Source organism: Sminthopsis crassicaudata, chromosome 3 (genome assembly GCF_048593235.1).
Source record: "Sminthopsis crassicaudata isolate SCR6 chromosome 3, ASM4859323v1, whole genome shotgun sequence".
Taxonomy (NCBI): Eukaryota; Metazoa; Chordata; class Mammalia; order Dasyuromorphia; family Dasyuridae; genus Sminthopsis; species Sminthopsis crassicaudata.
The window spans coordinates 319947744-319964043 of NC_133619.1; the positions used below are offsets into that span (position 1 = coordinate 319947744).

Below are 16300 nucleotides of genomic sequence, written 5' to 3' on the forward strand. Positions count from 1 at the left end.
TTGTTCTATGTCTTTCATATTGTGTCTTTAAGTACTGGCATGTTAGCAAAAACCATTCACAGAATAAATTGTCTAGTTCTTCCTATTATATTAATCCTATCTAGTATTAATATTCATAGTATTAGTACTGTGAAATAATTTTCTTTTCCCTGGATAGCTGTCCTTATGTGTTATTGTAGGATGGAGGTAACAATGGATTGTAGAGAGGTTGTGAAAAGGTATTTAATGTTTGACTGCCCTTACCAGCTTGAAAGATTTTGAATATGGACTCTGTTGGAATATATCTGTTGTCCAAGGACTAATCTTGCTAAGTTTGGAGAGATTCATTATATGAAAGTCAGCTTTAAATGGATTGTTTGGCCACAGTAACTCACAAAGAATTTTCTTCTAAGGTATGAGAGCTTCTTAGAAGCATTGAATTTTGAAGCATAAAACCATTTCTATAGTAAGTAGAATTTAAAAACATTAAACTGCTTCTATTCACATCTTAGAAAGGAAACATTCTGAACCAAGTGACCATAATTATGAACGAGGAAAATAGAGCTTTTGAACTCTTTGATAAAAGTTAATTCATCTTTTTCTTTAAGAATCCTTTTCTCTTTGCATGCCCTAATGCTTTTAAATTATGTCTCCTTTTCCATTCTCAAGGTTCTGTTATTACAATTAGAATGCTCTAACACTTTCTGTGAAAACACTTTAATTTTTCCAAGCTGTTTTCTCTTTTAGAAACTGTCTGTATGCTATAGAAGGGGACTCTTTTTGGACCCAGATGGCTAAGTAGAAGAAACCGTATATCTCAGCTTCTGTCCCACAATTAATCTGATTAATAAACAGCTCACCCTGTAAATATTATCCATATTCCTTTAGGGATGAAAGTGAAACAAATTTAGGCCTTAAGTGACATTTGAGATCTTAAGAGACTGATGAGAAACTGACAGACTTCTAAGGTTAAAAATTTTTTTTTTAAAGAAAAAGCAATACTTGTAATCAAAATATGGAACAATTAGAATTCTTAAATGATTCGAGTTTAAAGGAGGTTATAGAAAAAATTAGAACTATAGAAGGGGAAAAGGTACAGCACTGCAACAGAAGTTATATAAAACTTTAGTTACCAACTTCCCCAAATCAAAATGGACTAAGTTGAAATTGATAATGCTAAGAAACAATAAGAATTCTTAGGGCAACATATAAAAGAATGATTGACTTGGAAATTAGTTGAATAATAGGCTTATTTGAATTCTATGGCCAAAAAAGTAAAAAAGAACCTGGATGCTATATTTCAAGAAATCTTTCAGAAAATTACCTAAACTTATTAAAACAAGAGGGAAATCTGAAAATAGAAAGAATCCACTCATCACTTTTCTAAACAAATCTCAAAATGAAAACTCCCAGGAATGTCATTGTCAAAATCCAGAACTTCTAGACAAAGGAAAAAACACCTCAAACTGCTAGAAAAACAGATTTCAAATATGGAAGAACCACAATCAGGATTGCACAATATTTATCTGCTATCACTCTTAAGAAGTGGAGAGCATGGAATAAGTATTCCAAAATGCAAAAAAAAAAAAAAAAAAGTCTACAGTTAAAAATAACTTAACCTAGAAAAATTAAGTTCATCTTTTATGAGGAAAAAAAAACACATCTTCAGTAAAATAGAGGATTCTAAAATATTAATAATAAAACTAAAAAAGAATTTTGATATAAAAATTTGAAAGATAAGAAAAAATTAAAAGGTAGCCACAAATGAACAATCGGAATGAACTTATACAGAAAAACTGTTAGCATATAATAGAGAATATAGATATTAAAAGGATTATTTCAGAATCTTAATATCACAATGGGGTTAATGTAGTAGTCATTTGAAACGGAAGACTTATAGTTTTATAATGTTTTGAAGATGCTGTATGAAAAAAGAAAAGGGAGGAAGGAAGAAGATACCTTAAGAGGAAATGGGAGAAAAGATGGGGGGGAGGATTTGTTAACATACATAATCAAGTTGTGCAAGTAGAACTATATGCAAATATGGAAAAAATAAGAGGAACAAATTGTCACTTCAATTTCATTTCATCTAAGCTAGTCAAAGCAGGGTAGAACATAGAAAGAGTGTGGTATAGAAATATATTAAACTCAACAGAGATACAAGTAGAATCAGGAAAAAGGGAATATTAGAGGGAAGGTAGATCAGGGGAGGGAGTAGTTATTAAAAAAACAAACTAATCAAGCTTGGAGAGGAATAGTTAAGAAAAGATTAACAGGGGTAAAGGGAGAGAAAAGAGTGATAGCCTGAACTAAACACAAAGACAAAAATATATAGAAAAAAAGGCATATGTGAATAGGAAATAATTAACTAGTATCACTATGAATGAAAACTCACCCATGAAATGGAAGAGATTATAACAGTGACTGAAAGCAAAATCCAACAATGTATTTATACAGAAAAAACACTTGAAACATAAAAACACAAAGTTAAAATTAAAGGATTAGAGCAAAGTCTATTATGTCTCAGCTGAACACAAAAAAATCAGGATTAGCTATTATGATTTTAGACACAGCAACAGAAAAAATAAAATTAAAAAAGAAAAGCAAAAAAGATGCATTTTGGTGAAAGATAACAAATGATGAATTTACTTAAATTAACATTCAGCATAGGTTACAAATACTTAAAGCAGAAACATAAATGAATTACAAGGAGAATTAGACAGTAAAAACTATAAGAATTGAAGAGCCAGTGGAAAAAGAATATTAAACATCTTGTTTAGATGTGCCACCATTTGGGATTTTTTTTTGCAAAGATATGGAATAGTTTGCCATTTCCTTCTCCAGCTCATTTTACAAATAAGGAAATTCAGGCAAACAGTGTTGAGTAACTTACTCAGATCACACAGCTAGTTAGTATCTGAGGCCAGATTTGAACTCAAGAAAATGAGTTTTTCTTTCTTCAGGCCTGGAACTCCATCCACTTCATTACCTTAATTGTCCATTAAAAATCTGTTGGAGACTAAATAGCTTAATCCTTAAGAATCACTGGACCAAAGAACAAATCATGAAAATGATAGGAAATTTTATTAAAAATAATAACTATAATAATACTTTAAAATTTGGAGATTAGAAATTTTATCTCTCTAAAAAGTTATTAACAAAAAAGAGAAAAAAAGCAAAACATTGAATTAAGATAGAACTAAGAACAATGGAAAATCAAGATATTAATAGCCTCAATTGAATACCAAAATTAAAATCTTAAAAATGAAAGAAAAAATTGAGAAAATTCAAAACAACAGTAGCATTATATATAAAAGTAGAAGCTGGATTTTTTTTTTTCCAGGAGGGGAACCAATAAAATAGATAAAACAACTTGATTTTTTTAAAAAGTGAAAAAACAAATAATTAGTATCAAAAATGAAAAAAAAGATGAAAATTTACAACAAATGAAGAAATAAAGACTAGCATGAGAAACTTTTGCATAGCTGTATGCTAACAAAATGATTTAAATGAAATAAATTCATATTTGCAGTGTTAAAACACCCAAATTAACAGAACAAGAAGCAGGAAATTTTCAAAACCAAATTTCATAGGAAGAAATTGAACAAGCCATACAGGAACTTCTAAAAAAGGTAGATTCACATGTGAATTTGGTCATTCAAAGAATATTAATTCCGATGTTACATAGCTTGCAAAAATAGCTAAAGAAAAATCCTGCAAAATTCCTTCTGTGACATAGACTTGATTTGATTCATTAACTAATGAGTGTTAAGGGACAGGTCAGTTCTTCAAGAGCCGCCACAGCTGTGGATTATAACATCTGAAGGAGTTGCAGGGCAGCCTTTGTTGACACAGGTATTTCGGACTGGGAACGAGATAAATTGGAGGCAGAAGGAAAAGGAAGGAGGTGAGACAATGCAACGGCCTCTCAGTCAGAGAGGTCAGAGAACAGCAACTGCCTCTCAGTCTCCTTGTATCATCCTCTCACAAGAGGAGATCCATTCTGGATTGGATCTCTAAGCAGCTACTGTTAGGTGGCTCCTATGTATTCCAACAAATGAGAATCAAAACAGAAAAAGAAAACTATAGACCAATTATATCTAGTAAATTAAGGTGTATAAAATTTTAAATAAAATATTAGCAAGGGGGATACTATCTAAAGAATTATTCATTGTGAATTACATTGTGATTAACTTATATTATAAAACTAAACCTCATTAATAGCAAAATTGATTAAAAATCATTATATCAATATATTTCAGAAAAAGCTTTTGGCAAGTTGTATTACTAATCACTGTTATTATTGATGCTCTGCATGTGCATTTCTTTTTTCTGCTTAGTAATACAGAAAATGTAGAAAATCAACTTCTGATTCTGTCCCTTTTCTCAGATGTCTAAGTGGGTGGAGACAAGTGTATCTCTGTAAGTGCTTTATAGAATTTCCATGGACACTTTGAGCAGGGCTCTAATGCTTCAGATTTATAAAAGAATTTTGCTTCTCCAGGCTTTCTATTGAATTTTCTGTTATTTCATTTTCTATTTTTCTTCTGTCTTCCAAGCTCATCTTAAAACCAGAACTGAACCAGAAACTTATAGGTACTTTTAGTCCTTTTAATTTGACACTTTTCATTAAGTTTTTTTTTTTTTTTTTAAGAGATGCCACCTCTTCACAAAGGAACTCAAATCTTTAATCTAGATGAAAAGACATCTAAGCACTGCTATCATGTAAGATAAGATGTAAATTGCTGCCAACTGTAGTAATGATACTTTTAATAAAAGTGACCCATGATATGCAAAAAAAAAAAAAGAAAAGACAAGACATCTAAGCACAAAGGAATTCAGATGGACTAAATTCTTAGAGGATGAGTGTTTTGTTTGGTCTTTAATACAGGGCAGAGTGGTTTGCCATTTCCTTCTCCAGCTCATTTTACAGATGGGGAAACTGAGGCAAACAGGGTTAAGCAAGTTACTTAACTTGTCACACAGCTGGTAGTGTCTGAGATCAGATTTGAACTTAGGAAGGTGAGGCTTCCTGACTCTTAAGCCCAGTATTCTGTTCACTATGGCGCCCAGCATTCTGTTCACTATGGCGCCACCTAGCTGTCCCAGTAACAGACTTATAAATAAAAAAGGTAAATCAGGAAAAAAAATAAGAACAATAGAGTGCTAAAAAGAACAAAAACAACTGAATCTGACAGATATGTGAAGAAAACTAAATAGGACAAAGAGGGAAATATGCTTTTTGCTCATACATAATGGAATGTTCATAGAAATTGATTATTCTCCAGAATAAGAAAAAATGTTCGACAAATTCAGAAAGTTGGAAACATTATGCTTGCAAACTGTTAGATATAATTATTCTGATTCCCCAAAAGGGTGCAGTAAATGAACAACCTTAGGATGAATGAAGCTATTTAAACTTTTTAATATGCTCCTACACAAGTAGGTGTGTGTAGACACATATGTACAGAAGGGAAAACAAGCCTTTATACTGTCAAGCTTAGTCCTACTCTTCTCTTCAGAGTTCTGATTGGTCCGAGCCCTTCAGGTTTACAGTCTTCCTCATCCATCTTCTTACATGTTGCTCCTAGACATATTCCCCCTTCCTGGTCTTACATCCCTTGTTCAAAAATGGCAACAATCTCCACCCTTATGGTGTGTCAGATAATATGCAAAGAGCCGATTAAGCAAGCACAATGAAGAAAAGCCTTCATTGACCAGGCTATTTTGAGCCTGGCCCCTTTTATCGGGAACTTTGAGGTTAAACTAGTTTCTTCTTCTGAAAGCTGGTCAGTGATACTTGTTATTTTACATCACTTTGAAATTGTAACATCTTGTGGAGACCTAACTTTTAGTAATTTTCACACAGACAATAACATAATAAAAGTAAATTGGATCAAAAGATGCAGCCCAGGGGTAACTAGGTGGCGCAGTGGATAGAGCACCAGCCTTGAATTCAGGAGGACCTGAGTTCAAATCTGGTTTCAGACACTTAACACTTCTTAGCTGTGTGACCCTGGGCAAGTCACTTAACCCCAGCCTCAAGGGGGGGGGGGGGAAGATGCAGCCTACATGAAGATATGAAGTAAATTATTGAGTGATGCTTAGATCAAAGATCAAATTATAGTACCAATAAAAAAATTATATTTAGGATTAAAGTTAAGTACATATGTCAAATTCATGTAATTTAGCCAATGTAGTTCTCTGAAGCAAATGTTTATTTCTGAATACTTATAGTGATTAAGGAATTAGAGATTATGGTATTGAATTTGGAGTTGAAAAATTTAGAAAGTGGACAAATAAATACAGCAGAAACATGCATAAGAAGTCATTAGAATTAATATATAAATATATAAAACAAGAGAACAATCATATTAGTAAATAAAACAAAGCTTATTTTTTAAAAAGCAATACAATTGATAGACATATTTAATTTTTAAAAAAGCAACATATTTGGAAAAAATCCACAGACATCTAACCTGTGTCTGTTGAAGAAAACATTTTACAATCCCTCAGAAAAGTAATTCTCTCCCTTCTTTTTGAAGACCTTGAAGGAAGATGAACTCTTTACATTCCTCCCCAAAACCAATCTACTTTTGGACAATTTTAATCCTTGGGAAGTTTTTCCATACCTCTTGCCTAAATTTGCTTCTCTGCAATTCGAATATCACACTCAGATTTTCTCTCCTTTATAGTAGTGTGCTAGATCAAATAAATTATAATATATAAAGTGATTAAAATATTATGTAAGTGCTAGCTAACAGTGTTAGTGACAGTGGTCAATTTAGTAGTAACTGCTAAATCTTTTGTAATCTTCCTGTGTTTCCTCAGAATGAATGTTTTTTTAATAATTTTTATATACTACACTAAGACTTTTAGGACACTATATATATATATATATATATGTGTGTGTGTGTATATATATATATATATATATATATGTAGATAGATGTGTAAGTGTGTGTGTGTGTGTGTGTGTGTGTATTAGGTGTTTAAAAGTCTTAATATAGGTAGTCATAAAGAAACCATTATTCCAAGGAAACACAGTCAAGATTATATGTGTGTGTGTGTGTGTGTGTGTGTGTGTGTGTGTGTGTGTGTTGTGTAAATAAATATGTATATATACGTGTGTGTGCTTTTGTTTGTGTATATAGTTTCTGCCTTCTATATAGAAAAGCATTTGGAGGAATTCGGATTTTATCCTTCAGGTTCCACCTCTGTCCTTTGGATTCCCCTCTAGTTAGAGGGAAGAAGAGACTGAGCAGGTAGAGTCAAGACTTGAATTAGCCCCTGCTAGGTGAGGAAATAAGAAGTGATGTAATTAACTGGGGAGGGACATTTTATGGAGTGAAGATCTCCTCTTTTTAAAATATTTTTAATAGTATCTTATTTTTCCAGATACATGCAAAGTTAGTTTTCAACATTCACCTTTGCAAAATCATAATGTTCCAAAATTTTCTCCCTCTTTCTTCCCCCCTTCTCCAAAACAACAAGCAATCTGATATAGGTTAAACATGCAATTCTTCTAAACATATTTTTATATTCATCCTGTTGCACAAAAGAAATCAGATCAAAAGGGAGAAAAAAAAAAAAAACCCACATAAGGAGTTCCTCTTCTAAAACAAACGAACAATAACCCCAGGATATCTGTGGTGGATTAATTCTCTATTCTCCTGAATGAATATGTAAAAATATAGGAATAGTCTGAGGTAAGGCCAAATCCAGGCTCAAAATTGAGTCAAGTTGTAGTGTCTAGCATAGAAAAGGAGAATTGTGCTTCTGCACCATCACTAGTCATTTTGGAAAATAGAGCGCAGAAATACTGCGTAATCGGTTGATAATCAGTCTATAAGCATTTATTAAGTAACTACTTTGTGTCATGTGTTAATATTAGGGAACAAAATGAAAACAATCCCGGCCCTGAAGGAAATTAACATTGAACAAGAGACATCATATATGTGTGTATAAAGAAACACATAAAAACAGATATAGAGGGGGAGAGGAAGGGGGAAGGACTGGTAGCTTGAGGTTGTAAAGAAAGACTTAATGCAGAAAGAGGGGTTTGATCTGAGGATTTTGAAAGAAGCTAGGAATTTTGAGGTAGAGGTGAAGAGAGAGAACATTTCCAGTACAGGGGACCAAGACCTACATAAAATGACTTTTAAAAATATTTTAGAATAATCTTGTTAATATCTTGATATTTAAAAAATAATAACATTTCTTTACAGAAATAGAGGGAAAATTAAATAATTGAAGAGATGCAGTGCCATATGAGTGGGCTGAATTATTAAAATTTAAAAAAAATTATGGCTCAAATTAAATGTAGATTCAATTCAATACTGATTGAAATTCCAGGAAATTCTTTGTAGAATTAAATGAGGGGAAAGTTCTTTCTAAGAAGTTAATTAATTTTTTTTAAGGGAACATGCACTTGCTTTGCCAGATCGTAAATTATACAATAAAGCAGTAATTATCAAAACTATATAGTGCCAAGTAGGTTGGGGTTTTTTTGTTTTGTTTTTTTAAGATCTGTGGAACAAATTAGACAATTGAACCTGAATCAGATGAATCCAGCAGGCTGGTATTTAATAAAATCTAAGTTTATATACTACTGGGGAAGCAAATCATTATTCAGGAAAAATCTGTTGGGATTTTGCATGGCAATTTTGGTGGGAAAAGTGTTAGAATCTAAATTTCAGAATCACAATTGAAATTTAGTATTACAATGTCTAAATGAATCAACTTTCTAAACCTTTTAAAGTTTTTAAATGAGAAAATAATGAAATGATGTCTTCTGCAGTGGTAGAGAAGTGAAAAATGCTTAGTTGTTCATTGAATAGAGAAATAACAAAAGACAAACTAGACATACTTGAGTATATGAAAAAAGTTCTGTATAATCAAAAACAAGCTGAATAAGTAGCAGAGATCAGATTGGGGAAGATTCCTTGCTAGAAAGTCTTGCATCAAAAATCTGTGAAGAATTTATACACATCTCTGAGTAAGATCCATCCCTAATAGATAAGGAGTCAAAGGAAAAGAGTAGACTTTTTGACTTTTTTGTAAAGCACATTGCCAGATTAGTTGTTTGCACTAATGGTCTATGTTAAAAGTTTTGATTTAAAAAAAAAAAAAATTGATCTAGATCTACAAATTCTTTGGTGTAGGAAACTCCCATTAAGGAAATCCTCCATTGATCCAAATCAGAAACTGTCCTTTAATTTAGAGTCTAGAGGTTGGCTTGGTGCACAAGTGATCAAATGATTTAGCACAGTTCAGGGCACATAATGTATACTTAAGAAATGTTTATTGTATTACATTTATTGTAAATATGGGAATCCTTATATAAAAAGATGCAAAATAGAGAAAATAAGACCAACAAAATAATCCAGTATTCTTACTGGATAGACAGTAAACAGAAAACTTTGTTACTCTTTTGTTAAGGTTATTATATACACACTTTTAAAGCAAATAATGGAATGTTAATGATTCAAGTACATAATTACTTCTTTTGTTCCTGTTCTTCTATTTTAATATGTCTCCATGTTTATAGGTATAAGATACTTATATCTGTATTTACTTATATTTGAAGATTGAGTGTTTAAAAAGTTATAATTAAAACTTAATTGATTTAAAATGTTGACCATAAGGAATAACCTACAAAAATATGTCAAGAGACTAGAGCACACAAATCTTCTCTACTGTCATGTCTGATCTTTTGTTATTGTTTTATCCAATAGTTTTACAACAAAATGGGAAGAAGAAAGAAGGAGGAGACAACAGGGATCATATAGATAAAGTTACAACAATCAAATGCATTCCAGAAACAGCTTTTGAAATAAATCTGAAAGAAAAAAAGTGAGTGACTTTTTTGATGTTGATGACTGAGTTTTCCTTTTCAGTGTGTGCTTTTTGTTCCTTTTTAAAAAAAGTTTGTGCAACTAATGTTATCTTGTGCCAATATTCTTTCTGAAGTCTAACTAACTGACTTTTTTTTTTTTTGTATGCTTGTGAGGGTCCAATAAAATTTTTTCTCTTTAAATTCAAGTATATACTTTTTCTTTTACTAAGTACTTATTATATAACTCTAAAACTTTTCCTTTTTGCTTTAGAAAAGTTACCATAAATGTTAGGGTCAAATTTATTGCCCTTTTGTGGTACCTAAGATCAGGGGTTCTGAAATTTTATTTTGTGTTATTTTATGTTTGTGGTTTACTCCTGGGAACTATTCCTTCTCAGAAAAAGTATTTTTATTTTTTATTTTTTAAATTTATTTTTTTTTCCCTGAGGCTGGGATTAAGTGACTTGTCCAGGGTCACACAGCTAGGAAGTGTTAAGTGTCTGAGACCAGATTTGATCATGGGTCCTCCTGAATTCAAGGCTGGTGCTCTATCCACTGCACCACCTAGCTGCCCTCAGAAAAAGCATTTTTAAATGCACAAAATAAAGTACTTAGGATTATGACGGAAACCAATTTTATTGAAATGGTTATTAAATTTTTTTTAAATTTATAGACTCATCATTTAGAATCCATGTCTTAAAAGATTTTGTTCTGTTTTACCTTTAATTTGTTGTATTTAAAAAAAATTTTTTTTCAACCTATAAATTGTTCAAAGTCCTTTTAGATATGTGAATCTTGAATCATATATTTAGCCCTGATAAACAAGAAGCTAAGGAGAACTCTTAGGAAACCCTTATGGAGGCACAGTGTTATTATAAAAAAGATATTTAAAATAAAAGATTCCCATTAAGGTTATTTTTATTGTAACAGTGTTATTAATAACATAATACCAATAACATGTTTAATAATAACATTATTGATAGCAAGTTATATCATTAAAGAGGATTTCTAATATTTTTTGTTATGATCAATAACAACATAATTGATTATGATATCAATCGCAAAAATAAAAATATTTATAGTCATGTAATTAAAGAGCATCTTTAATGATGTTTTTATTGTTTTATTTAATAACATAATTTTATTAATAACAATATTAATGTCTTTTAAGAGTCTATAGTGTGTCTTGTGTGTATGTTTCACTGGTGTCATTACATATTATTAGAGGTTACTCAGCAATATGTGTTTTAGTTTTCTATTTCAATCAGTGTCAGTCTTGTCATTGTAATTTTTTTTTTCAGGTACCGTGATGATTTTGGTCCTTTGGTTGAGGGCTGTTCCTGTTATTGCTGTAAGAATCATAGTCGGGCTTATGTCCACCACCTCCTGGTGACTAATGAGCTGCTAGCTGGAGTTCTCCTCATGATGCACAATTTTCAGCACTATTTTGGCTTCTTCTGTGCTATTAGAGAAGCTCTGAGAAAGGATAGATTGGGACAGCTGAAAGAACTCATCTGCAAGCAAGGAAGCATCTTCAGGCCCAAGAAATAGAAGATAACATAAACATTAAATTTGTGCTCAGTGGAACAAATGAAGAAACTCAGATTATTTAACAGACCCAGTTTTGATTTATGGGCTTTGGGACCAATAATAATAACAATATTTAACATTTATATATGTTTTAAGGTTTCTAAAGTGCTTTTATTTTTTTATATATTTATTACCATCACCATCTTTATTATCATTTTGATTACATTTTGAGTTTCAAGTTGTTTCCTTCTATCTCAACCCTACATTAGAGAAGGTCAATATTTGAGAGATATATACATATTTTCATGTGCCATTTTTTTCTCTGGATTTGGATAGTATCTTCTGTCATAAGTCCTTTGTGGTTGATATGAATGATCATTTTATTCATTATATTCACAAATTCTTCTTTTATCCATAAATCTGATATGTAATATGTTTCATGCTTTTCTAATTTACTTAGAATATCTCCCTTATCTTGGTAAATGGTATAAGATAATTATACCTAGTTTCTACTAGACTGCTTTCCAGTTTTCCCAATACTTTTTACCAAATAGTTATTTGTCTCAAAAACTTAGATTTTTGCATTCATTAAACACAAGATTACTATAATCATTAACTATTGTATATGTATACCTATTCTAATCCACTGATTGACCATTCTATTTCTTAGCCAGTACCAAATAGTTTTGATAATTACCACCAACTGGAGCTGCTAGACACTTACTTCCTTTACTTTTCCTACCTCATTCTTTTGCTAGTCTTGACCTTTTATTCTTCCAAATGAATTTTGTTTTTGTTTCTTTTAGATCAATAAAATAAAATTTTTGGTAGTTTAATTGGAATGATACTGAACATGTAAATTACTTTATGTGGAATTATCATTTTTATTATTTTTGGCTTTTTCCATCCATGAACAATTAATCTTTCTCCATTTATTCAAATCTGATTTTATTTGTATAAAAATGTTTTATAATTATGCTCATATAGTTCCTAGATTTGTTCTGGCAGGCATACTCCCAGGTATTTTATATTGTCTGTAGTTATTTTAAATGAAATATCTCCCACTTTCTCTCCTTGCAGGACTTTGTTGATAATATGTAAAAATGTTGATGATTTATGTGAGTTTATTTTAAATCTTGCTGTTTTGCGAAAATTATTTCAACTAATTTTTAATTGAATCTCTAGGACTTTTGCATCAATATTAATTAGTGAAACTGAATAATAATTTTCTTTATTTTTGCTTTTTTTTTTGGTTTAAGTATTAGCACCATATTTGTTTCATAAAAAAAAGTTTGGTAGGACTGCTTCTTTGCCAGTTATTCCAAATAATTGATTCCAAATATTGGAATTAGTTGGTGTTTAAATGTGTGGTAGAATTTAATTATAAATCTATCTAGTCCTAATGTTTTTTACTTAGGAAACTCATTTGCACAACTTCTTTCTTTCTTTCTTTTTTTTTTTTTTTTGGTTTGTTTATTTGTGGGTTTTTTGAGACAATTTGGGTGACTTGCCCCAAGATCACATATCTAGGAAGTGTTAAGTGTCAGAGGCTGGCTTTGAACTGAGGTCCTCCTGAATTCAGGGTTAGTTCTATATCTACTGTATCATCTAGCTGCCCCTCAATTTCTTTTTCTAAAATAGATATATGTAGATATTCTTTTTCCTCTTCTGCAAGCAAAAGAATCTAGTCATTTTATATTTTTGTTAAGTGTCCTTCCATTTCATATAAATTGATAAATTTATTGATATATAGTTAGGCAAAACTATTCCTAATGATTGCTTCAATTTCATCTTCATTAGTAGTATATTCACTCTTTTCATTCTTGATACTATTGATTTGGTTTCCTTTTTTAAAAATTATTCACATTAACCAATGACATATCTCTCTTATTGGTTTTTATGTAAAACCAGCTCCTAGTTTTAATTATTAATTTTATATTTTTCTTACATTCAGTTTTATTATTCTCACCTTCAGGATTTCCAATTTGGTGCTTAATTGTTGTTGTTGAGTCATTTTTTAATTGTGTCTGACTCTTTGCTTTGGCAAGTATATTTGAGTGGTTTGCCATTTCTTTCTCTAGCTAATTTTGCAGATGAAGAAACTGAGCTAAACAGGATTAAACAACTTGCTCAGGTCACGTAGCTTGTAAGTATCTGAAGTCACAGTTGAATGCAAGTCTGGATATTAGAACATTTGGTGCATATATTACTTAGTATTGATATTACTTCATTATGTGTGGTACTTTTTAACATAATGTAGTTTTCCTGCTCATGTTTGAGATCATGATTGGTACTTCTCTTTGGTTTTTTTTTTTTTTTTTTACATCAGTAAAACATAAATTTTACTCCAGCCTTTTATTTTTGCTCTATGTGTGTGTCTATGTCTTTTTTAACTGTGTTTCTTCTAAACAACATATTGTCAGATTCTGCTTATTTATCCATCCTTTTATCTATTTCCATTTTATGGGTGAATTTATCCTATTCTCATTCAAGTTCATAATTATTGGTTGTATATTTCCTCCATCTCATTTCTCACTACTGTTTATCTTCTCTCTCTTTTTACTATATTTCTCTTCAGAAATCTGCTTCTGACCTCTAATTCTCTAATCTGCATACCTTAGTAAGACTCCTTCCACTATGTATTCCCATTCCCTCTTATTTCTCTATAAATTAGGTAAAAAATTTTATACCTAACTAGATTTATATTATTCCCTCTAACTCAGTTCCAATGAGAATAATGTGCCCATGTTCTCTGTCTTCCAGCCCATCCTCCCCTCCACTATGAAAGTTCTTCCATTCACATTTCTTTTGCATGAGATAATTTGTTTTTTTTTAACAAAATCAGAACAAAAGGGAGAAAACATGAGGGAAAAAAAAACCCAAAAAGGTGAAAATAGGATGCTTTGTTCTGCATTCAGTATCCATAGTTCTATCTTTTGATGTGTATAGAATTTTCTATCCTAAGACTATTGGAAATATCTTGGATTCCCTCATTGCTGAGAAGAGCTAAGTCTATCACTGTTCATCATCACACAGTCTTGATGTTACTGTGTACAATGCTCTGTTAGTTCTGTTCACTTCACTCAGCATCAGTTCGTGTAAGTCTTTCCAGACTTTTCTGAAATCATTATATCTTATAGAACAATAGTATTCCATTACATTCATATATTCAGTCATTCTTCAACTGGTGGCATCCATTCAATTTTTTTTTTAATTTAGAATTTTTTTTCACAGTATATATGCATGAGTAATTTTTTTTTTATAATATTATCCCTTGTATTCATTTTTCCAAATTATCCCCCTCCCTCCCTCCATTCCCTCCCCTAGATGGCAGGCAATCCCATACATTTTACATGTGTTACAATAAAACCTAGATACAATATATGTGTGTAAATACCATTTTCTTGTTGCACATTAAGTATTAGATTCCAAAGGTATAAGTAACCTGGGTAGATAGACAGTAGTGCTAACAATTTACATTCACTTCCCAGTGTTCCATCTCTGGGTGTAGTTATTTCTGTCCATCATTGATCAACTGGAAGTGAGTTGGATCTTCTTTATGTTGAAGATATCCACTTCCATCAGAATATATCTTCATACAGCATTGAAGTGTACAGCGATTTTCTGGTTCTATTCATTTCACTCAGCATCAGTTGATGTAAGTCTCTCCAAGCCTCTCTGTATTCCTCCTGCTCGTCATTTCTTACAGAGCAATAATATTCCATAACCTTCATATACCACAATTTACCCAACCATTCTCCAATTGATGGGCATCCATTCAACTTCCCGTTTTTAGCTACAACAAAAAGAGCTGCCACAAACATTTTGGCACATACAGCTCCCTTTCCGCTCTTTAGTATTTCTTTGGGATATAAACCCAATAGCAGCAATGCTGGGTCAAAGGGTATGCACAGTTTGATAACTTTTTGGGCATAATTCCAAATTGCTCTCCAGAATGGCTGGATTCTTTCACAACTCCACAAACAATGTATCAGTGTCCCAGTTTTCCCACATCCCCTCCAACATTCATCATTATTTATTTGTTCCTGTCATCTTAGCCAATCTGACAGGTGTGTAGTGGTATCTCAGAGTTGTCTTAATTTGCATTTCTCTGATCAGTAGTGATTTGGAACACTCTTTCATATGAGTGGGCATAGTTTCAATTTCATCATCTGAGAATTGTCTGTTCATATCCTTTGACCATTTATCAGTTGGAGAATGGTTTGATTTCTTATAAATTAGAGTCAGTTCTCTATATATTTTGGAAATGAGACCTTTGTCAGAACCTTTAACTTTAAAAATATTTTCCCAATTTGTTACTTCCCTTCTAATCTTGTTTGCATTAGTATTGTTTGTACAGAAACTTTTTAGTTTGATGTAATCAAAATCTTCTATTTTGTGATCAATAATGATCTCTAGTTCTCCTCTGGTCATAAATTCCTTCCTCCTCCACAGGTCTGAGAGGTAGACTATCCTCTGTTCCTCTAATCTATTTATTATCTCCCTCTTTATGCCTAAATCATGGACCCATTTTGATCTTATCTTGGTATATGGTGTTGAGTGTGGATCCATATCTAATTTCTGCCATACTAATTTCCAGTTTTCCCAACAGTTTTTTTTTCCAAATAATGAATTTTTATCCCTAATGTTGGTATCTTTGGGTTTGTCAAAGATTAGATTGCTATAGATGTACCCTTTTTTGTCCTTTGTATCTAATCTGTTCCACTGATCTACCGTTCTATTTCTTAGCCAATACCAAATGGTTTTGGTGACTGCTGCTATATAATATAGCTTTAGATCAGGTACACTTAGACCACCTTCCTCTGACTTTTTTTTCATTAGTTCCCTTGCAATTCTCGACCTTTTATTCTTCCATATGAATTTTGTTGTTATTTTTTCTAGGTCATTAAAATAGTTTCTTGGGAGTCTGATTGGTATAGCACTAAATAAATA

General features: G+C 31.6%; 1 protein-coding gene across 2 annotated transcripts in view; it reads left to right on the plus strand.

Annotated features, from left to right (window-relative positions):
• Positions 1-13099, plus strand: part of QTRT2 (queuine tRNA-ribosyltransferase accessory subunit 2) — a 46408-nt gene extending 33309 nt beyond the window's left edge. The window contains exons 8-9 of one of the 2 annotated variants that reach the window (XM_074301235.1): positions 9717-9834; positions 11119-13098. In XM_074301235.1, coding sequence (XP_074157336.1) covers positions 9717-9834; positions 11119-11368 — 368 coding nt within the window. In that variant the 3' untranslated portion in view covers positions 11369-13098. Of the gene's footprint in view, positions 1-9716; positions 9835-11118 lie in introns of both variants that reach the window. The other variant, XM_074301236.1, reaches the window with a different exon arrangement.
• Positions 13100-16300: the final 3201 nt, after the last annotated feature.